At 41.0% G+C, this 23,427-nt stretch overlaps 3 protein-coding genes across 3 annotated transcripts in view; 1 reads left to right on the top strand and 2 right to left on the bottom strand.

The window, feature by feature from the left end:
• The window catches only part of LOC118778003 (formin-binding protein 1), an 87,176-nt gene extending 83,025 nt beyond the window's left edge, over positions 1–4,151 (bottom strand). The window contains exon 1 of the mRNA XM_036529298.1: positions 3,834–4,151. Within this exon, the coding sequence (XP_036385191.1) occupies positions 3,834–3,857 (24 nt within the window). The 5' untranslated portion in view covers positions 3,858–4,151. The remainder of the gene's footprint in view (positions 1–3,833) is intronic.
• Positions 4,152–5,427: 1,276 nt separating this feature from the next.
• Positions 5,428–8,410, top strand: rexo4 (REX4 homolog, 3'-5' exonuclease). Its single transcript, XM_036529549.1, has 8 exons — positions 5,428–6,119; positions 6,285–6,616; positions 6,767–6,919; positions 7,004–7,197; positions 7,370–7,458; positions 7,553–7,627; positions 7,778–7,852; positions 7,984–8,410. Exons 1-8 carry the CDS (start codon positions 5,901–5,903, stop codon positions 8,137–8,139), a joined length of 1,293 nt encoding a protein of 430 aa, XP_036385442.1. The 5' UTR covers positions 5,428–5,900; the 3' UTR covers positions 8,140–8,410.
• Positions 8,411–11,322: 2,912 nt separating this feature from the next.
• Positions 11,323–21,972, bottom strand: cacfd1 (calcium channel flower domain containing 1). The gene is made up of 5 exons (XM_036530041.1): positions 21,153–21,972; positions 18,199–18,271; positions 14,184–14,309; positions 13,774–13,881; positions 11,323–13,159 (listed from the first exon to the last, which is right to left on the bottom strand). Exons 1-5 carry the CDS (start codon positions 21,262–21,264, stop codon positions 13,069–13,071), a joined length of 510 nt encoding a protein of 169 aa, XP_036385934.1. The 5' UTR covers positions 21,265–21,972; the 3' UTR covers positions 11,323–13,068.
• Between the last annotated feature and the right edge of the window lie 1,455 nt (positions 21,973–23,427).

Here is a 23,427-nt window from a genome sequence, read left to right as displayed (position 1 = left end):
GCTGAGAGCTGTGTCTCATTGGTCAGAACAATACTGTTGTCCTCCTGACCAACTCAGAATTAATTAAAAAATGCACCTGTAAACGGACTTACAGAATATTCAAATCTCTAAGCACTTCTGGGTGTCCAGCACAGCACATAACTTAGTTGTCCATTTAGATGATGTTATATTTTGAGTTGTACTGACTGCATCATATTACACTGATAATTTCTTAGCACCTAAATAACATCAAAGTAATGCTTATAATCTCTAAATGTATCAACTGAGAACAAAAAAGATTAACAGCTGGTACATGTGCATAGGTTAAAATGTAAAACTAAAAAATGTAAAAATGTCAAACTATTATAACAGATTTAAATATCTATAATTGTGATTATGATTAAAGAGATACAATTTCTAAACCTCTCATAACAATAAAAAAATCCTTTTTTTATTTATAATAAGCAGGATCTGGATAATTGCCAAGAGGCCCCAAAATGGAATGCTGAGTTAAACAATTAGAAACAATTTCACTACATCTTTTATGAATCTGATTATACCAAACTCTTTGAATCAACACTCCTCACTTACTTTTTTAGCATGTTTGTCTAAACACAACATGTTTCCTGAATCAACTAGGAGCAGCGTGTGGTGTGCTTTATGAAGGCTGACCAAAACATAACTCTCTCACTGCTGGTTTCCTACAGTGCGAGCATTCCCTTTCAAAAACTTCACAGAGTAAAGCATCTCCAGACCCTCTGCCCCTTCTGCTAAAATTGGCTTCAGCTGTGGGAAGAGAGGGACACAGCATGCCCCCTCAAAACATCTCTGGCTTCGGAAGCGACACCCCGAGGGGGCCAAACTGGGGTCCTGCTGCCAAATTATGAGGCTACGGCACAGGTCTATTACATCCTATTTACGCACGTTTTAACAACAGCCACAAAGGCTCTTTGAAATGACTGCATGAGAGACATCTGCAGACATGCATTTATATGGCACCCAAACATCATCATCATTTCCTCTGCTGACATCCACAACCATCCACATTTCCTCTAGCTGTATATCACCTGGTGCTGCAGTCTGGGGTGAGCATGCGTGAGTGACAGCATATTATTATAGTAATTATTGTTTTGCTGCCATTTTTGAGTCATGCATTACTGTATGCCTACAGCCGTACATTTACGCTTTCTATTCATCATCTAACTACACTGCAAGTCACACTAGGCTTCAGGCGCCTCCTAAACATGTAAATAATTGTTAAATACGGTTGGATGAAGTGTTAGCTCAGTCGCGTTTCCTCTGAGTCATGACGCCATGAGTGATTCGATGATTTAGAAAAGGAGCACATATTTATTTTGAAATAAAAGGCGGAAATTTCATTGACCACTCCTTCTCATTAGCATGCAATAAAATAGCAGCAGCAATCCTGTAATCTTCCTACTGCCATGCCGCGCTGTGTTTTACAACACATGGACGGAGCAGACCTGTGCCTGAGACAGTGAGTAAGCGCTCTGGAATTCTACTCCACCAGATTACTCCCTCTCCAGTGAAGTTTAGCATATGCATAGAGACAACAGACCACAAAAACAAAGCCAGGCAAACATTGTTTGGATTGACAGTGAGGCAAAATTTAAAAAGTATCGTGTCCATCCAGACCCAGGGCTGCCTGTTGGAGTCTGCCATTCTACTGGTTTGTCAGGTCTCTAAAAAACTTGCACTTGTGAACTGCTTTCCAAAAAAGCAGCTGCAAAAAAATAAATAAAACGTAAAGGGCTAGTCTGAAAAATATATGATGGTGCACTCCATAATTTGAAGCGTTGTGTATCATGTCTAGGATACATACAGTCCCATCCAGAACAGGCTTCAGATGTGTATTTGATTTAAAATGTCTATGACTAATGATTCTGTCGTAAGGTGGGGTTACAGAAGGTGCGCTCATTGCAGCGAACTACGCTGCCCTGCCCTTCCTCGAGAACGTCATTTGCAAGAACTGCTACAACGAGCCACTCCATAATCTAACGGCCAAGAGTCCGTGACTCAGTTTTACGAACACCTCTAGTGCATCAGAGTGCAAAATCCCCTCGTTCTGCAAGCCTGTCAAAATGCAGTTTGGACACGCTTTTACTGCTTGCCCCACGATTGCGAGCAGTGTCTTTCCAGGGCACACCACAAGGTGCAATCTGAGGTTCACGTCACGTCTCCTATCTGTATCAACACACACGCTGCATTCCACGCAGTTTCCCCTCTGTAATGCGTGGGATCATGTGTCAAGACTTTTGCACGGTGTTTAACTCAAATAAATCGTTCCTTCGTTTGTATCTCCCCTACACGTGGCGTGCAGTTACATCACACAGCTGCTTATCGAGTGCTAACGACCGTTTTCTGTGGTGGCCTTCGACAAGTCAAATGTGATATTCTGGCTAGGACTTCGTCAGAGTGGTCAACACTTCCTGTCACTGTCGCTTTGTCAATTGAATATAATGGAGAATTGATTTCAGGTGGGCCCTTGCTACACTTTCTTACCAACCTGCACCACACTGCCAAAACTCGCATGAACCGTCTCTAAGACATCGAAGTAGTCAACTGAACTTAGTTGCACAGTACTGCATGAGACACAAGTTGTCGAAACACTGTATGAATACTCCCTTTACATTACCTGTTGAGATTGTGTTAACTGGAACTATGAACGAACCGAAATTTTCCTCGTCACTGTAAGATAAGTTTCTTTTCATAAATTATTTTAGGATTTGTTCTCAGTCTGCGCCACTCAATCATTTAGTTTTAATAATACAAGTTTATTCTAAGTAAAATTAAAACTGAAACTGTGAGACCTCATTAGATTGAACGATTTCACTGTAGTTATTGTAGTTTTGTGCATTGGCCCGATGCGTTGCATAATTCTATTCTTTATCACAATGGAGAGACTAATATCCAGTTAGCAATGCATTCGATTTTTCTTTTTATGCAGGGAGCAATGTAGCTGGTGCACTGCTGTGCATTATAAAGCTTTCTGCGGCACGCGTAATATGAACGCATTTATAACATAAATATTAGGTAGACAGACAGACAGACAGCTAGCTAGCTGGCCAAATTTTGATAGTGCTTATAGCCTGCATGCTACCCCTGACTACTCGCCACCATAACGCAAAATGCTACCACTGGTAAAATCTGTTATATACGCTTGTTAAATACAAGATAGCTACCTAAACAGTTTATCAATTTACAATTTCTACGTTTATATAACTTTTCTATAGGCAGCCTTCCAGCTACACGAGTTACAGCTGGTTAGCTAACGCCATACACAGAACCAGCAAGGTAGCTGTGTAACTAGTCTACATCGCTTGTTAGATATTGATGCGAGACCAAATTAAATTCAGTCCAAATGCTCCATGTGGGTATTTCTCCATCTTTGTAATAGCAACCGTTATTATTTCAGACAGGAGACAACATGCAACGTCTGGGAACGTTAGGTACAGTCTGAATTAGTTAAAAAGCCCTGTTATTGATTCATTAGCTAACATTAAAAGGCGAGCTATTGTAGCCACCCGCAGAGCCAGATTTTATAGCTGGCTAGCTAACCTGATAGCTAGCTAGCAATATTGTACTATAGTGTTCCTCGCAAGCAAGCATACATGTTGGGTGAACAACTGTATCGATACGGTGGCTAGAGCAAAATACCCAGGGTATTCATTTTAAAAGAGCAAGTTAAATCGTCTCATCTAATATTTGGCACCGTATCCATTCGGTAGAGAGCTAACTAACGTTCACTGTCGCACGCGCCACACGGTGTTGTGAAACCGTTATCTCTTAAGCCCCTATCTAACGCTAGCCAACGAACCTAAAATCACACTTACCCATAGCTCTGTCCCCCAGCTCATGGTTCCAAGGCGATTTCCTCGTAATAATCCACGGTTTGGACGGGTGTGTCAACAGTCAGGACAGCGGTGGGTTCTTCTGGGGTTTTTTGTGTGCTGCGATAGATACGTTTGTTCTCCTTCTTCAGTGTGGTTCTTTCACCTCCTCATTCTGTCTTCGCAAAATGGCTAGTAAGAGCTGCAGCATAATCTTCAAACGCAGCGCACGAGCACCCGCCTCAGCCAATGACAGCTGCACAGGCGCGTGCACTGCGCGACAGAAAAGATGCAGCGAGATGAAGCGATACGGGGGAGGCGTTTGCCTGGACAATGGTTTAAAATATGGCCGTATTTACTTAACATCACCGAAATGAACGTGTGGTCATGTCTGGCTAATTAGATTGTTACCTTTTGCCAAATACATAATAACAACTAGATAATCACCCCCAACAACCGTGTTATGTTGGTCCGGTAATAGATGAATATTTTCCAGCACAAATAATGCACGTGCCTGCAAAGAAAACCCATACTACAGAGAGGTTAAAAAACACTGTTAACGTTTGCCTGTCGATGTGCGTCTTTTAACAAAACTGTGCAAAGAAATCTCTGAGGTAAATAAAACCCGCCACAATATTTGTTTATGGCAGGCTACTCCTAAAACTTAAGTATGAATTGAGTATGGAAGTAAACAATGGAAAATGTGTGATACGTGACTGTAAACATGTTTTCTATGAATATATTTCGGTGGAGACAGCACCGCTTAGATACTGAAGTTCTGCAAAAGAACATGGAAAGAAGGAAACAGTGATAATACCCACATTTTGAAAAGGAAAAACAGAAGCCAAGATGGTGGAATTCTGGATATGACAATGAGTATAAGTTTAGAGTTTGCTGCTTTTATTGTTAATATTTATAAAACATAATAAAATAACAATAACAGCTGGAAACGCAGTAGTGATCATTTCACTGTCCATTTGAGAGCACTGCATGGATCTCATTTAGTGTTATTGTCTAGAGGTCTTCTGACTGGGTTTCACGTTATAGAAAAAGTCAGTGTGCCACTCATATATAATTAGTAACAACGTATAATCACATGAATAATACTCCAATTAACATTTTCGGACTGGTTAACGTTTTCGCCAGTATAGAATGCATTTTTACACAATAGTTATTTCATATATATTGGGAGATGAAAATTCACTCTGCATTTTTAGGTGTTCGTTTAACGTGCCAGTAAGATATGTAAATTTTATCATAATACTAATCAATTCAATTTATTGCATTACTGGTCGATTTTCCCATTATGTGTACCGGACAGAGGGGAAAAAAAGGAGAATAGTGACATCTATTGGATGCAAGTTTTAGACTACTTCCAACGTCATGCCAGTGTTTTCTATAACGATATTATTTAACCTTGTGTTTTTTTTTTGCTTTTTAAACTGAAATTTCATTGACTTTTTCTTGTTTGATCTCTATACAACGAAATGACATGACAGTCTCATAAGAACCTTACGGTATTTTTCGTCGGTACTCTGAGCGGACCCAATATTCAAGAAACAGAAACATGTTTCTAGTGGGACACCTTTTACTGTTGCACAACTCCGGACGTAAGGTTCAGCGTGGTAGTATGGCAGCATGGAGTATACAGTAAAGTAGGGCTGGTAAGGTGTTTGCATGTGTCATTGTGCAAATTTAATGTTGAGAATAGTAATAAATAGACATAAACTTAAATAATGCTGAGCGCAACGTATTGTGTCAGTTAACCAGTTAGCTGTCGTGTTAGGCATTAGTTAACTGGCCTGCTAACCAAATAGCCAATAAACAAGTGGACTTGAGTGTAGCTACGGGACATAGCTAGACTAACTAACTGGATAGATATTTTTAAATGTGTCAGACAGCCTACAACCAGAAACAAAGCCACATTCACGTCTTGGATTTGTGTTATGCGAATACTGAATAGTATCAAGAGGGATCGATTGTAGCGGGGGAGAAAAGTTAAAACTTCAGCCTGGCGTTGGAGATCACATTGTCGTTGAGTAACAGATCTTAGGACTGGTAATCAGAGGAATGATGTCTAAAGTAAAGCCGAGCAAGTCTAATTCGACTGTCATTACGAGTGAGCTGCAGTCGAAATCTCAACAGACGGCCACAAAACCTGGAAAGAAAAAAAAGTTTTGGAAACATGCTAAAAAGGGGCCGTCGGCAAAAGGACACGATAAAAACACCTTTGCACTTCCACCCAAGGATTCGCAACAGTTCTCAGCCAACTGGAAAGCACTGCAAGAGGTAAGTTTAAACATAAATATTTAAAACATACTCTACTGTACACAGATCCGTACTGAAATTTTGAATGCGTTTTACGGTTATGTGTACACACTTGAATCTTAACACACATCTTTCTGCATGATGTCCTTTTGCTGGTGTTCTATATTTCACTGTTTTGGTTTTCAGGTGTTTAAAATGACTACCAAGGCGAAAAACACCGAAACTAACAAGCCCGAGGAGGAGCAGAGATCAACCCAAGAGAATGCTCAGAAGAAACCTCCCAACCACATTCCTAGCAAGACTCAGAATGTCAAACCTGCACAGGTGTACACGGAGAAAATGGCCAAACATGGTACCGTGTCCTTGAAACCCCAAGAGAATGGCAAGGGACACAGTGGGTTAAAACAGTCCAAGACACACAAAAGGAAAAATAAAGATGATAGTATGTCTGCAGAAACCAGTGAACAGCAGAACAAAAAGAAGAAAGTTGCGGAAGAGGCTGTGAAGAAACCAACTGAGTAGGTCTAATTAATAGCCTCTCTTGCTTAGCAAATTTAAATGTTATTGATATAAATGTATTTATTTTCTTAGCAACTGTAATGTACAGTGCTTTGGGTACCAGGGGAAATTGCCCAGATTAATCCGGCTCATTTGCTTTTGGTGTGCAGAGAAGATCTCTGGTTTGATGACGTGGACCCAGATGATATCGAGGCCACCGTGGGGACAGAAGCAGCAGACATAATACGCAAGAGGCAGGGCACCAAGACATCAGACCAACAGAGGACACAAGGCGCTCTTGTGAAGGAAAATGCATTTGAGGGGTAGGTTAGATGTCTTTCAGCACTGATGTCTATAGGTGATTTCATTTTTGGTTTGCTAAATTGACACTTCTTTCTATGATCTAGTCTAACCAAAGCAGTGGCCATGGACTGTGAAATGGTTGGAGTTGGACCTGAGGGAGAGGACAGCATTGTAGCTCGAGTGTCACTCGTAAACCAATTTGGAAAGTGCATCTATGACAAATATGTAAAACCCACAGAGAGAGTGACTGACTACAGGACAGCGGTCAGTGGCATTCGGCCACAGGACATCAAGAATGGTTAGTGTCTCATTTGTCAGACGTGCACAAGTCTTGGATCACTTTCACAGTTAATAAATACAAGGTTGAATTGAATATATATTTATCAGTGGTTGAAAGGCTATTGCAACATAAAACAGAACCATAACATTTAAAGAAGTTTTGAAATTTTATGATGTGTTCTTTATTGCAGGAGTAAATGTGAAGACTGTTCAGAAAGAAGTGGCTGATATTTTACAGGGGAGAATACTAGTTGGTCATGCTATACACAACGACCTCAAGGTATATTAGTGCTTCATGTTGTAATTTACAAAGAGTACACTGTATTTGTGTGGAGTTTGTCACAAAGTGCATATTGCTAATCGTCTTTTTTCAGATTTTATTACTGGATCACCCGAAAAAGAAAATCAGAGACACCCAGAAGTATAAACCATTTAAGAAAATTGTAAAGGTAATTGTTTCTCCTTGGGACAGATACTAGAATTAAATTGTTATGTCATACCAGGACCTTGCATTTCAAACATTTTGACAAATGATGGAAATGATTGTACCTCTGTATCTGTGTTTTTTTTTTTTTTTGTCTCCCTGTTCCTTTTCTCAGAGTGGTCGCCCCTCACTTAAACTTCTCTGTGAGAAGATACTCCATGTCAAAGTTCAGCAGGGTGAACATTCATCCGTAAGAACTGCTCTCCACTTTCCGCCATCAATCAAAAAGATGACCAGTTATACTAACACAGTACTTTTTATATAATTATTAATTCTTTTATGTTCCTGACTATCTCAACAGTGTCTGTATGTTTGTTACAGGTGCAGGATGCCCAGGCAACCATGCGGCTCTACACTTTAGTGAAAAAGGAGTGGGAGATGGCAATCAAAGTCAGTCGCAAAAACAAGGAATCGACAGAGGAAAAGACCCAGAGGAAACCCCGAGCTCCCGGGGGCAAATCTGAGAGCAAGAGCTGATCTGATATCAAATTGAACCTTCTCCGGACTATGCTCACTCTCTGTGTAGAGTGTGTTTTCACAGTCACCTCAAGATTCACATGGATTATAGGGAGGAATGCTGCCACACAGAAGCAGTGCTTGCACGAACACTACCAATCCAGAGCCCTCACACCTACTCTACACTTCAGGATATGGTAGAGCCAGAAAGGAGTATCAGTCTGTCCATAAATGTGGTTGTTCTTCCTGAGTGCAAATAAAATAATGTCCATTTCATGTGCTGTTCAAACAAACCTGCTTTATAACTTTGTTGAGATGAAATCGTTTTAAGTCTTTCAAAGAGACTTTGTCATTTTTTAAGTTTGCCTTTAATGTCAAATGGGAAAATTATCATGTTTTAAAACATGTTTAACAATGAAGTTGTGTGGTTATTGTTGTATTCTTATTGTTACATTTGCTTGTTTGGTACAGTATTGACTACAACCAGTATGTATTAGGACAGTTTTTGACCCTCACTGTAACTGATTTGGACAGGTCAATGTAAACATACAGTGTACATGTCCTTCTACTTGTGGGCAATGTAATAGACCATTGTCTTCATGAACCAGGAGATGATTGCAATATGTCTTCAAGTTCAAAGTTTTGTACCCATACTATCCTGCTTTTGGTTATGTAGATCAGCTTGTCCACTCAGTGCCCCCTTCCTGTTTGTATGGCTAACTTATTAAAAAAAAAAAAACGGTCAGCTCTGTTCAGAAACATACACAGAGATTACACTTATTAAACGTGTAATGTTTGTTAATCACCCATTTAAATTTAGCATCAGTGCACAAATACATTTAAATGAGCATGGTGAATCCTTGTATGTTAAATACACCCTTGAAACATTAAAAATACAAATTCACTTTGCAGTTGCACTCTCTTGGGAGAACTCTGTCTAATTAAATGAACTTAATCCATTTTAGTTGCGTTTGTCTCAGCTACGTCTTGTACATTACATTATTTAGCAGGTGCTCTTATCCAGAGCGACTTACATTTCTTAGTTGTTTACAATGTTATCCATTTATACAGCTGGATATTTACTAAGGCAATTTGTTCCTTGCCCGAGGGTACAGTGGCAGTGTCCCAGCAGGGATTGAACCGTCAACCTTTCGGTTACAAGTCCTGCTCCTCAACCACTATGCTGCACTGCTGCCTGCTGCCTGTACTTTTGGTGACAGCAATGCATTTGAATTTAATTTAGGAGCGAGGCGTTTCTCACTAGCTCTTGGGACCAAAAACCTGCATTTCCTTCATGCCATGTTAAGAGTTTATTTTTCGTTTTCATGTATCCTTATTCTGCAAACAGCACCCTGAAAATTGAGACCCGGGGAGGGCATGTTCAGTTTTTCACAAAAGCCTTGCTGGCCTAGTCGTTTTACGATTAGTGATAATGACCATTTTGATCATACTTGCACATACCTTGTATTGTTACTTGTTACTGGTAGTGCAATTTATTCATTTTGCAGAAGCTTTTATCCAAATCTACTTACACATGAGATTCACTACGTTATTTTCATGTTGCATTTACCTCGCCTGTTGAAGGGAGATTATTGCCCCAGGACAAAAGGGCAGGTTTGATGACACTATGGGGTGGGTTTGTTACACTCATCTATGTCACCTAGTGCAGCCAGAACAAATGTTAAAATAACCTTGTGCAAATAATGCATGACTGCACATTTTGTCTGAAAGAGACATGCAACTACAATGTTGACAGCAGTGTTGTACTGAGGAGATTCATGCCAAGGTGAAACTGCCAAGTCCATCTTCTCAATGAGGTAGGAAAGCGGGGGAAAAGGCAGGAGTTGGAAATTGTACCATTAGATGAGTACAAGCAACACTCACAAACTTGTACCATGCAGAGCTGTCTCTGACATAGTCCTTGTGGGGTGCCAGGGAGTTCAGAGAAAAAGCCTTAATCCCTCATGATAAAGACTCATTACCCACATTTCCTGCCACCACTCACGCTCATCTCTGGCTCAAAAAATAATTAATGAAAGCTACCCTGGAATAAAGAGGTTAATAGTCATATTACCATTATGTACATTTTCATGCATTACAAGACTATAATAAAACATACTTAATTGAATGTGAAGTCTAATTTCATAGAACCACTGTAGATTTATCGATAGACTTATCTCCATCTAACTGCCGGTTCCTGGGAATATCAGCAGTAATTCCACTAATAACAGCAGTAGTAATTCTACTAATCAAATGCTGATCCCAATGAGAATAGCTGGAGACCATAACACAGAAGCACACTTCATTAAAGATAAGGGGGACTGCGGGAAAGACACACAAAAACCATAATGATGCACATTTTGTGCAAACACATCCTTAATTACACTCTGGGAGAACTTTGTAAACAGAAGAAATTATGGCCCTCAAGGCCTGCTGCACTGCATCTGGCCTGTTTAGACAGTTAGCTGGTTTCTGCCTCAGATGATGCAGGTCAGTTTCCCCTCTTACAGAAACACAACAACCCAGCATCAAATTATCTTATTGCAGTCGATGAAGATGACAATGCTCTTTAGTACAGTCATTTTGCACTGCATTGCTGTCATTTTTGCATCTCATTATGAAAATAAACTCAGACATAGACTCACTGTCCTGCTGTGAGAAAAGGCAACAGATCATGTACAAAGGCAGTTTTTTTTATTATTTTTCAAACAGGAAAACAAAACAATGAGCAAACATGTACTAGTAACATTATAATATTTCTGAACTCATTATTCCCAAACAAAGCAACAAAAATGAACAAACCGAACTCGCCCTTTTAATGTTACTATGAAATGGTACATGGAGACACACACCGTTTACAGCAATTCAAGGCTCCGAACGCAGAAGAGGAGGAAGTGGAGGGTGAAGTATTGGTGGTGGTAGCAATAAAAAAAAGCCGGGATTCTTTCAGATGTGTACGGAGCTTTGATTGGTCCAAATATCACGTTGCATCAGCCAATCAAAACAGTGCACACTATATGCTGAGAAAGACAGAACTATTATACTACTGGCATTTAGCAGATGCTCTTGCCTAGAGTGGCTTACATCAGTTACAGTTTATTTTCTTTTTACAATGTTATCCATTTATGCAGCTGGATATTTAGTGGGGCAATTGTGGGTTGAGTACCTTGCCCAGGGGTACAGCAGCAGTGCGCCAGGGGGGAATTGAACCAGCAGCCTTTTGGTAACAATTCCTGCTCCTTAACCACTATGCTATACTGCTGCCCCCAGTTTAGAACTATACTGTCAATATGTGTACCACAGCATGTACTGATACAAGAGCATTTTCCAGACGACTTCACAAAAACTGCACACTAAAACACTGTACACAGTTGTATGAAGTCACACATGAAATCACATAATATATGTCTATCTCTGGTAACTATCTGTGTAATGGCAAATTATGAACACAATTTCTGGAAACTGAGCTGTAGTATTGATTGTGGGTATGCTGGTTGCTGGCGTTTTGGTAGTGTGTATCATGTTTTTGAACACATGCTGGTGCATTATCTTGTGTGGCTGTAAGGGCTGTCATCATCAATGTGCACAAATATCATTTCATTGCAAGGGGACACAGAACTGAGCCGGGAAGGTGATTCGGTTGTTTAAGGAGCCACTCTGTCACTTCTGCATTCTTTCTGCTGTAAAAGATGGTGATGCAAACACCTCTACCATCTTCTGGTACACAGAAGTATAAAGTACACAGTGCAGACAACATGACAGTAGGAATGTTAAAAAAAAAAAAAAAGATTCACTGTCTGCCTCTACCCAGTAGCCAGTAGGTGCAAACAGTCAGTTCTGTGTTATGTTTCTATTCACCATTCACCCATGTTTTAACAACCTGAAGGACAATGTGGCCAGAATTATTCCGAAAGACAACAGACACAAAAACCAAGTCAAAGTCCCTGAATTAAGAACCAAAAAAAGGCTTGCCTCATCAAAGTCTGGGAAAGAATATTCCTTAACGAAACAAGCTGCATGAGAACAAGGATATTTAAAGCACAAAACACCGCAGAATGCCTAATTAAGCATGTAAAAATGAGACAAAAGAATTGGCCAGGTGGAGTTCTGGAGTTGCATAGCGAGCTGACATCTTATCATTTGTTTGTTTCTATACCAGAAAGAAAAACCCGCCAGCGAACTTCTGCTTCACCACTGGCCGTTGAGTTGAGTACCAAATGAGACTTAAGTTCACAAAATAGACATTGGTTCAGAACTACATTTCACCCATGCACTGAGAAAGCTCTTACAATTCTGTTGCTGTAGTTAATATAGTGTGGGTATTCATACCCAAACATGCATTGCCTTTTGAAGACCAAAGAAAGACAACTAAAATGTACTTACACTAGCTGAACAGGTAGCCATGGTTACAATATATTACATAGAATTTTTTCTGATTATTCCACCAAAACTCTCATTCACATGTCTCCACCAACAAGCTCAAACCATTTATGCTTACCATGAGGGAATTTAGAATAGTAATTTCGATTACATTTTCAACACCTTTGGAGAAAAATCACAGGAAACCTGAAGAATACAGAAACTGAATCTGTTGGAGGAATACAATGCCCTTTTCTCAAACACCTCAAAACAAAGCAAAACAACACAACAAACAGCTTAGCAATGTCAAACACAGTTTCATTTAAAAAAGCATGTTTTCCCAATGAGCACCACACATGACTGGTAAAACTTTCTCTCCAGATACACAACTTCCCACAGATCCACCACAGGCAATACAGAAGGTGCAGTTTAGCGCATAAAATCAGTAACGGAAATCCAAGATAAAGTAACATGAGCAGCTATTCAGTGTAATGTACTAGTATGTAGGATCAGCAGCTGAGAGAAGATGGGGCTGGGTGCATTGCGTCTGGAGGGGTGTGGGGAGACGGGGGATGGGTCTCAGGGGCAAGGTCACTGCGCCTCCACATCGGTCGTCCCTGTTAGTTTCTCCTCATCCCCTGGTTTCTGGTGCTGGAGCCGGGCGTAGCTCACACCATCCCCCCTGAAAGTGGGGGTGGAGGAGGACACATGGGAGAAACACATCAGTTGTAATGACTGAGGTTTAAGTGGCTTGCACTGAACTATTAGTGCCATTTGTTATTGCTCTGGTAATGGTTACAACAGTTAGTATGGCTGTGAATACTCAGATCATTCACATTATTAATGACTTGTTAAAATTTAGTTGATTTTTTATTTTCCTTTACGTCAGTTTTAGTTCATTTTCATCATTAAATATGTGATTTATATTGTTAAGTTAATTCTGCATACATTAGTTGTGTTGATACAGCATGTTTAATTGATTTTATTTTAATTAAAATTAATTGCATTAAATTGAAATAGGAGGAAAAAAGAGAGGGAGAGAGAACATTAGTGGATGAAACCTCTCATTTTTGGCAGAGTTACTGAGTACAATATATTCAAAGGATGAAATATTAAATTACTGTGTGCACTCTCGGTGACCCCCAGACATTTTAAATCCACTGTAACAGACTGTCCTATGAGATCAGGTGCCACTTGTCAATGGATGGCATGCATTTCATAAGAATGCCTGAGTAGCTCTGAACCTTCAGTTTTATTTCACAGCTCTAACAGGAAAAAAAGAAGAGCTGCACTCACTTCTTCCCCAGGGATGCCAGGCCATACAGCACTCCTGTTGCGAACGCTATGGCATTTCCAAACAGCGTAGTGAAAGATAGCTTTAGGAAGATGGGAAAGAGTGCCATCCTGCACACAACATAAATGAGAAGCATTAGCATGGATGCTACAACATCCTAACAGGCAACAGGAGGAACGCCTGGCTCTGGTTATTCTCATCCTAATGGCTGTAAGACCAAAGAGAGCTTCAGACCGACTATAATTATCATGAATGTACAACAGGCCTGTTTCGGGCAACGATGGGTGCGTTCTCTAAGCTCTGTATAAGAATCTTCCAGCAAATGCGGGCACATGCTTGTAAGAACTGAAAGACTGACTCTTGGGGTGTCAGGGCGAGGCAGGGGTAGAACCCTGTGAGCATGCATGTTTACCCGCAGTAGAAGAAGGCTTTCTGCCAGGGCTTGAGTCTGTCAGCACGGGCTGCCACGGCGTTGGCAAACTCGATGAACTGACAGCAGAAGGGGACCTCACACAGGAACAGCACAAAGGCATTCAAGCTGAGAAGCAGTGAAAAACGTTAGTGCAGAGGTGAAGGTGAACTGTAAATTCAACAGGAAATAAGAGATCATAAGGCATATAAGACTAATTAACATTTCATGTACTTCCACATAGACATTAATCAAACCATGCATGTAAATCATATGGACATAGATAAAAAAAAATAAGAGAACCAACTGCTAAAGTTACTGTCTGCAAGAGGGCAGGCATATTGTCATGGATGGTAACACTTCCCACAAACACACTTTATAAAGGAGACATTGCTTAATGGGAAGAAGGTAATAATGGAAGAGATTGTGTTTATGACAAGACATGTTCAAGAGAAATGTGGTGATCATTGATCGTTGTTTTGGAACATTAAACCGCGTTAAGCCTTTTCACGTGAAGCATTTTAGAATGTCCCCATTATCCAACTCCGCTCCTCCCGACCTCAGATGAAGGTTCACAAGCTATTTTTGCTGGCGTTTTTCGGTCAATTTCAACTACTTTTGGTACTCAATAAAAGCTCCTTGTGCCTTCTCGGTTTGATCAATTTGAGAAACTGTAAATGACGTCATATACAAACAGGCTATCAGATCATCACATAGTCTCATAAAAAACAGTTACCAGGACTAAAGCAGATAGGAATGTAACTGCTCCACTCCCCCAACCATCTTAACAAAGCTCATTTCTTCAGCAAACAGTGAGTGCAATTTGAGGTATTTTTTTTTTACATTACCTTCACCCGTTATTCTTACTGATGCTCCTGCATCACCCTGAGACAGCAAGTATGACTCATTTCCATTCCATGCAAACATGATTGATGACAGTCTCCACTTCCATCAACCAGTCACAGAACACAACCACCTGGGGGCTCCGATCCAACCTCATAATTAGAGCTGGGTATCGTTTGAATTTTATTGATTCCGATTCTGCTTATCGATTCTGATTCCGATTCTGCTTATCGCAAGAAACCAAACACTGTGCAGTCTTTCAAGTCGAAGCCGTGCTGCCTTAAATGTTTGGTCAGATTTGATGTGCAACCTGACTTGCAGCTAATTAGCTTCCCACATGCATTGTACTTTGCCTATGTAGCATGCGTGTTACGTTACATGGTTCGTTATGCTTTCATCAGCGTTATTAAGATTCTCATAGTTTTCAGTTAGCATTTGCTATATTTTTCATTAAATTGCTGGTTCCTCAAAGGTAAAATTAGCCCAACGGTCACGTAATGGGCTAAATGATTGGTACAACGTTGGACTACCACTCTACCCCAACCATCGCATAACCACCATGAACCAATACTGGCACTCCGTTGGCATTGTGACTTTTACCCAACCATCGCATTTTTGCAATTAATGTTCCTAACTGGCCAACTTTAGCTCGGGACAATCGCAAGGACATTTCTGAAGTTCAACTGGGTAAGTAGCTTACCTTGTAACAATTGTCTTATATTTCGTAAAAATATTCCCAACTCTCAGCAGAGCGAAAAAAATTTTCGCTTTGCGTTCGGTTAAAACGCAGCTTCCCAACTCTCACACACAGTGGACACTAAATAACAATTCTAAACTGAATTAAGCATGCACTCGTCTCAGAGGAGAAGTTCTCAACCACTGATTTTTTTTTATCCAGTTGTATTTTGCCTCAAATTTTATTTTTAGCTCTAAAAAAAATACCGAGGTCCAGACCTCGGTGACCTCATAGCTGGTTACGTGCATGGGATGGCAAGGAATGCAAGTTTTAATTAAGTTTCTAAAAGTAGCCTACTGTGTTTTAAATGCAATTGTATTCTAAATAATTTTTTAAAATGTTCTGTCATTTGTTTTTTTGTGTATGTATCATGGTTTAGACTGTTAAATTGTTCCACACACATTTCTTTTTAAGTTTCATTTTAGCTATTTATTCTGTTTTAAAATCCTGTTAATGTTTTATTAAAATGTTATTAATAAATCAGTTTTATTAATTATATTTTTTGTCATTTCTTCATGTTAGCTTAGTCTAATATGGGCTACTCGTTTCCTCTCTTTGATATCTCTCTCGCTCTCGATACATATCAGTCAAACCCGATGTCCCTCTGAATATTTCAAACATGGAGGCCTGCCTAACAGATCATCTAAAGAACATCTAAAGAATTAGATGGCCCGAAACTTTCTCCTCCTTAACCCAGACAAAACCGAAATATTGGTCATAGGCCAAAATTCAATCAGGAACAAACTCACTCATTTTACACTGGACCTTGATGGTGTCTCCCTTGCCCCGAGTGCAGCCATCAAAGACCTTGGTGTTGTTATTGATCCCGAGCTCTCTTTTGAAACTCACATAACTAACACCTCTAGGACTGCCTTCTTCCATCTGAGAAATATTGCTAAAATCAGGAAAATCGTATCAATTAACGACGCTGAAAAACTAATCCACGTCTTTGTAACATCCTGATTAGACTACTGTAATGCCCTCTTGTCAGGATGTGCAAACGTCTCATTAAAACCCCTTCAGCTGGTGCAAAATGCAGCTGCTCGAGTCTTAACCAAAACTAAACGCTTTGAGCACATCACCCCAGTTCTGGCTTCTCTCCATTGGCTACCTATTAAATACCGGATCGTTTTTAAAATACTCTTTCTCACATTTAAGGCTTTAAATGGGTTTGCCCCCCCCCCCCCTATCTTAAGGAACTTCTTCACCCATACCTTCCGCGGAGAGCCCTTCGCTCCCAAAATGCCGGGCTTCTCATCATTCCAAGAGTGGGAAAAACTACTGTAGGCGGTAGAGCCTTTTCCTATCAAGCCCCTCTCCTGCGGAACAGCTTACCCTCCGAGATTCGGGGAACAGACTCTCTCTCCACCTTTAAGTCTAGGCTCAAAACATATCTATACTGTAAATCCTTCAGCTGAGGGACATGGCCTGGTGCTGGCATGGATCATAGAGTCTCTGGTGGACTAAGTGGTCATTGCTTTCATGGACCCTGTGCCGTGATCTGGTGTTGACTGTCTTAGGGTCGCCCTCAAGACTATGCCGGTCCCTTGCCTCCCGTACCCTAGGTATGCTGCCATAATGTTAGCCTGCTGGGGTTTTTCCTTGTTGCACACCTTTTTCTCTGCCCCTCCTCTCCTGCCTCTCTGTTCTACATCCCTGCCATTCTTATCATCCACTAACCACTGTTTTCTGTTTGCTTCCTATCCCTGCTCTGGGCTCCTGTCCGGAGCTGTAGCCCAAGCGTCTCATCCTGTTTTCCAGTCCTGCTACCTCGCTGCCCTGCCCATCAAAGCCAACTGCGTTCCAAGAACCGGGCATCCTAGGAGACATTCTTATAATCACTCTGCTGTTAACTACTATTGTCTGTCAATCGTAAATGTCTTTAAGTACACTGCATAACTTGTCTCTAACTCTATCTGCCCAGTGCCGGCCAGAAGCAGATGGGCCCCCCCTCTGAGCCCGGTTCTGCTCAAGGTTTCTTCCTGATAGGGAGTTTTTCCTTGCCACTGTTGCCTGAGGCTTGCTCTCAGGGGGTCTCAGGCCTGGGAACAATGTAAAGCTGCTTTGTGACAACTTGTGTTGTAAAAAGCGCTATACAAAAAAAATTAACTGAATTGAATTGAATTGAATATCTCCAACAACTACGTTAAAAGTGATACAGATAAACACTTCTCCAACCTTAAATGCTGAATGGAAACTTCTTCACTGTGTAGCACAGCATATTTCTGCAAATATGTTGGATATAAAGGGAACGTAATTGTTTCTGCTGACATCAGAAGACCAAAACGTTGTATTTATCCTAGTACCATGTCTACTAACAAATGCCTCTTTGCTGCAGAAAAAAAAATTACATGGAAACAAAATGGTATAGGCTAATCAGTAATAGCTGGCTGATCAGTGCAGCACATGCTGATGGCAAAGCTCAGAGTCCATACTTACATCATCCAGACGCCTGCTGCGATGTTCAAGGGGTTTACGGTGACACAGTTCCACACTCCCGCGATGGCACAGGCTGAGGGGAGGAACACAGGCTGTCCGTTCATGTTCTCTTACAGTCTCCACACAATTCTTAAAATGCAGTGCCCATCAAGACTACTGATATTGACTCACTGAAAATTACTCACTGTAACACTACTTTGTTGATGCATTCATAGGTCATGAGACATTCGCTGAAAGGACATATGATGCATTAATATATGCTTTTAAATCTGTTCCTGGCTGGTCGGATTTGTTCATTGACACATATTTTTCTCTTGAAACAAAAATCTGTGTGTACACCGTAAAACAGACAAATTACTAACCATACAAAGGCAGGGAGCCACACAATGCACAATTCAATCAAAATAAACACTAATTTCTCCAGTCTCCCATTAGCATTTCCACTGTCTTCCATTCCACAGGCAACGCAGTGCCATCTGCTTAGTCAAACTATCGCCTGGAAGATCACTCTGAATGGAATTTTTTCCAAACATTAATAACGCCACTGCAATCTAAAGATCAATTGTGAATTATGAGGGCTTAAATCTGCACATTTTTAATGCCAAAGCATCAGTATATTAAAAGCAGTGTGGTGACTGGGAATTCAGAAATACCAGATCAATTCACACATTAAGGCACTCCAACCCAGTACCAGCTCTCAGACTCCCTGTGAGAAAACAGGCATCAATTTCACAGCTGGAAAAAAAAGTGGTGACGGAGATAATCAAAGGCTTCAGGCGGTGTCATTTCAAAAGTGTATTTACTGGCTGAGGTTAAATGAAATTGAGGATGCTCCATTATGCAACTCTAATCCAGAGAGGTCTGGTCTGTGTTGAACCAGCCAAGACCTGATTTTTGGCAACAGAAAAAAATCCTCAGGAAACGCCACCCAGGGCAGCATTTGTTACACCTTGACTGAAATGTATGATGCAATCATGGATCATACTAATCGCTAACATCATATCACATTGATGCAGAGAGTGTTAAAATAAATGGACTGACCCAGTGCATATCAGCCTGTATACTTTCCAACCTGGCAGCATCTCCAATTATTCAGAGCACACTGAATTTGCATAGTCAACCATAAATATGATACAGCTGAGCTACTCCAATATCACTGCAAGGGAATGGGGGGAGCAATACTGCAGAGAGCAGCATCATAGGCCCAATTAGCTGAAGATATCACTTATACATTCTGTTTTTTTACCGCACAATGTGAAGAAACAGAAAGGACAGTGAGACACTGCAATTACATCTGCTGGATGTAAGTCTAACGTTACATGTACTCGCATCTTGTACATCGCCCTGGATAATAGCTTCTGTAGGATGTCAAAACTGTAAACATACCATTAAATGTGCTCGTATCGTAAGTGTGCTACACTGGATAAGGGTGTGTGCTGGATGTGAAAAATGTAAAAAAATAAAAAAAATAAAAAAAAAAACGTAAATGTAACCTTAAATGTAATCACATCCCGTACATTGCTCTGGATAGGAGCGTCTGCTCAGTGACAGACTGTACATGCAATTATTGGGAGCAATCAACAAAACCACCACACAAAACAAAACAAATGAATTTACAGAAGGTGTGAGTGGCAGTTGAAGGATGCGGAGTCCCTGCTCTGAAAGGAATCTTGTTAGCACATGACAATCAAGGGAACCATTAAGAGCTCAGCTGCGGCCTTCCCCGATGTGGGACCATTTTGTTCACTAAGACAGTACAGCACTGAAAAGCCCAAAGAATGAGAGACTGCCCATTCACTGCGTGAATATAATTCCCAACCAATTCTACCTTCTCTTGTTCTCAAAGGGCTAGAAAAACCAGATAGGATCTCCACATTGACAGCAGAGGCTTATCAGAAAACACAGAGCATAACACTGTTTTTTTTCCTTGCAATTTAGAAAAGACTGGGACAGTTCTCCCTCCATTACTGTGGTGATTCAAGCAACAAAGCTTCAATGCACAAAAAAGTCTGTTATGCATGGGATGAAGCCAACTGCAGAGCCCACAGTAAATCACCATTACGATTCCATGAGATGCTATCTATTTGTCATTCACATCACAGTAGGACTTTGATTCAGCGCCTCTCTGATAACAGCAGTGTCTCCAATGGATTGTTTATCCATTAATATTGACTCCTGTGCCTTTCCCAGTGACCCCAGAGAGGAGTCATTTTGCCTCGGGCTTTATTAAGCATCAGGGCTCAGGGGAACTGTAGATCTGTGGGGGGGACTGACACTGGTTTGGATGGGGAGATCGCATCTGTTGTGTAAAAATCAGGGCAAACCAGGAACAAAAGCCTAGAGGTGTGGAAACGGACACTGATGCAAGAGGCACTTTGTGTTTCTATCCTAACCTGAGACTCCGTGATTCCATGACATCTGGGACACTGCAGGTTGGGTGTGGTAGAGTCAAATTATAAGTAGTTTGATAAGATCCTGTAAGACACTCAGTTGCCCTAGTCAACATCTTTTCTACACCCGTGGAAAACCAACCCCTCTTCTGTGACTGATGGCTTGGTGTAGAACGTATAGGTAACTGGGAAATCATGTGTGACACTGAATGAACAGGACTGTTTTGTTGCTTGGCACCAAAACGTGGACAGTGAAAAACACTAGATCCTCCTCAAGACCAAATTTCTTCTGGACTGTAGCATATTTAAAGTCACATGTGTTTAATTCACATCTGGATGTCAACTGCCTCTGCCAAAGAACAATGCATCCCATTGTCATATCACTAGAAGGACTGGAGCGTTCATCATTATTCGTGAAATCTGCGCGGCGTTGAGGGCCTAACAGCTTGAACACAAACACATTAGCAGATGAATGTGTGTCTCCGCAAATATGAATGTATGATCAACGTGAACAGTAGACATATGTGAGCTTTCGACTGGGCAGAGGTGAGACGCCATACTTACAGATTCCACCAGCGACACCGGCGATCTTGCAAAGCCATCTGTACCACCAAGACATGCCATCGTCGTCGGTGCTGGTCTTGTTGGCGGCGGCAGGCTGCTCTACAGAGCTCATTTTACTCCAGTGAATTATTCAGTGTTGTTGCCGTATACGTTACCGCTCACTGAACAACAGCTTCAAGCTATCTGGACGCCGATGTTCAGTTTAGTAATGTAACACCTTCCCGTGAAGCTCGAATATATCGTGAAAAAACTTTTCTTTGGTATCTATTTGGCTAGCAAGCTGTATTACCAAAACGTACCAGGTCGATTGCTATACTATACATTATAGCCAGCTAGCTAGATGACAACTATGCGGCTGCCTACTGTAGCTATCATTAGCTAGCTCACCACTGACGTTTCTACTGTTCACTTCAGCTAGCTAGCTGGCTGGCTAGCTATCTTTTTAGAGAGACAGTCAGTAACTTCTATTTTCACTTCTCTTCCAAGCATAAATCACACTGTGGGGTCCTGCTCCGATTAAACCCAAAATTAGACTTATTAGTTTTATCCGATCAACTTTTAGACACTGTTTGGTATGGGCAAAGCGGCGACGCGTTTGCTGTGCTGCGATCTTCCCAAACAGCTCCTTAGAAAAATACAGCCAGTCTAGCTAACTAACGAATAATTCCTCTGAGACGCAGCTAACCCTTACTGTTTCTAAACGATACAATGTCACTCGATTTCGGTAACATATTTAGTTACATATAATACTCATGTTTTTGTTTTTATGTTGTTTGCTATCCGCTGTTAGCTGGACTCCCTCTTTGTCGCTTTCCAGGGTTTGTCCGCGTTGCATTGTGGGTGGGACTAAAAGATACGTCATTGTGTACAGACTCTGCTGTGGAGAGACCATTTTTAGGCTGCATCCCAACACCTTCCGCCCCTCCACAGGGGGCCACTCAGCGTGGCGTTTTGCTCACATTACTGTGGGCCAGGTCGGTAAATAATTAGGGGAGAGGGGGGAAGGCAGGGATTTAAAACATTTTCCTTGGAATACCCATCCTTAACCAGTATACATGGTTTTCTAAAACAGCTGTTTGAGTAGACAAGCCCTGTTTATGAAGTTTATATGCCAGTTCTTATACCTGCGGACACAGTCGTGAACATTCTCCAGGAGGGGAATGGTCACAGCCCACTCTGTTGGCAGAGAACTGAAGGAGTTCCTTTTCCTGGCACATTAAAATGGTGCTGGGAACATAACTGCCACTTTGGTCTGTTATGAATTCTGTGTCAATGGCAGCTGAACGTAATGACGACAGCAAGCAGCACGTGGGGTTATTATCAGGCAACCTCAGCTGTACATGGGCCTGTCTGTGAGGCTGCCTCCCGGGGTCTGAAATCCTCCTAGGCTGTGGAACACCATGATATCCAACAGCAGCCAAAAGATGCAGAGCAACCCCCTCCTGAACCACCCCTCCTAGGGTCATTTTGGCTAGTGTTAATTTTGGCCAGTGTGGGTTTGGTCAGTGGCTGACAGTGTTTCTCTTGGTTTCCACCCTAAAACCTGTTTAGATCATTTTCATTTTCTGACTGATGAGATCATCTGGACAGACACCATGTTCACTGAATCACATAAAACAGAAGTGGTGAATTCCACTGTCTTCTGGGTTTCTTTTGTATCTCACATTGGTATCTGTTTGAGGAGGGATTCAGATGTCACACAACATCTGATCTAAATACTTCAGTAGAGTTATGGAAGACTCTAATCCCATTGGCATAGACTACTATGTATACAGTATTGAGCAGCAAAAAAAATGGAAGACAATGTATAATTACCAATTTAAAATCTCAAGACAAATGCAGAGCTGTCACTTCATCAATTATGCATGCTTGCAAAATTGATACTGTGCACATTAGTATTTGCTTTCACAAATAAAACCAAATCCCATTAGTCAGACAGCTTCAAATGCAAACACGACAGAGAATTGAAACCATTGAGCTTGATGGAGGGATTTTCCTCTGTCTGAGATGCTGTGGTAAGATACTCAGCTTTAGGATCAGCTTGTTAAAATGCAGAAAGGCCTTGACTGAACTTTTGATTTTCACTAAAAATGAATACTAGCTATCATTATCACAGCCATCCCAGCCTTTAAAATGAGACCACATACCATTTCAAACCTTTATAACCTTGGTATATCATGGTAATGGTATTACATATGGTCTAGTTTAGGTCTTATCTTATATTTTTTGTTCCATATGAGAGTCTGGTATCTGGCAAAAAGCACTGCACTTAGAA

This window comes from Megalops cyprinoides, chromosome 5, assembly GCF_013368585.1.
Source record: "Megalops cyprinoides isolate fMegCyp1 chromosome 5, fMegCyp1.pri, whole genome shotgun sequence".
Taxonomy (NCBI): domain Eukaryota; kingdom Metazoa; phylum Chordata; class Actinopteri; order Elopiformes; family Megalopidae; genus Megalops; species Megalops cyprinoides.
This window is presented reverse-complemented; position numbering and strand designations above follow the sequence as displayed.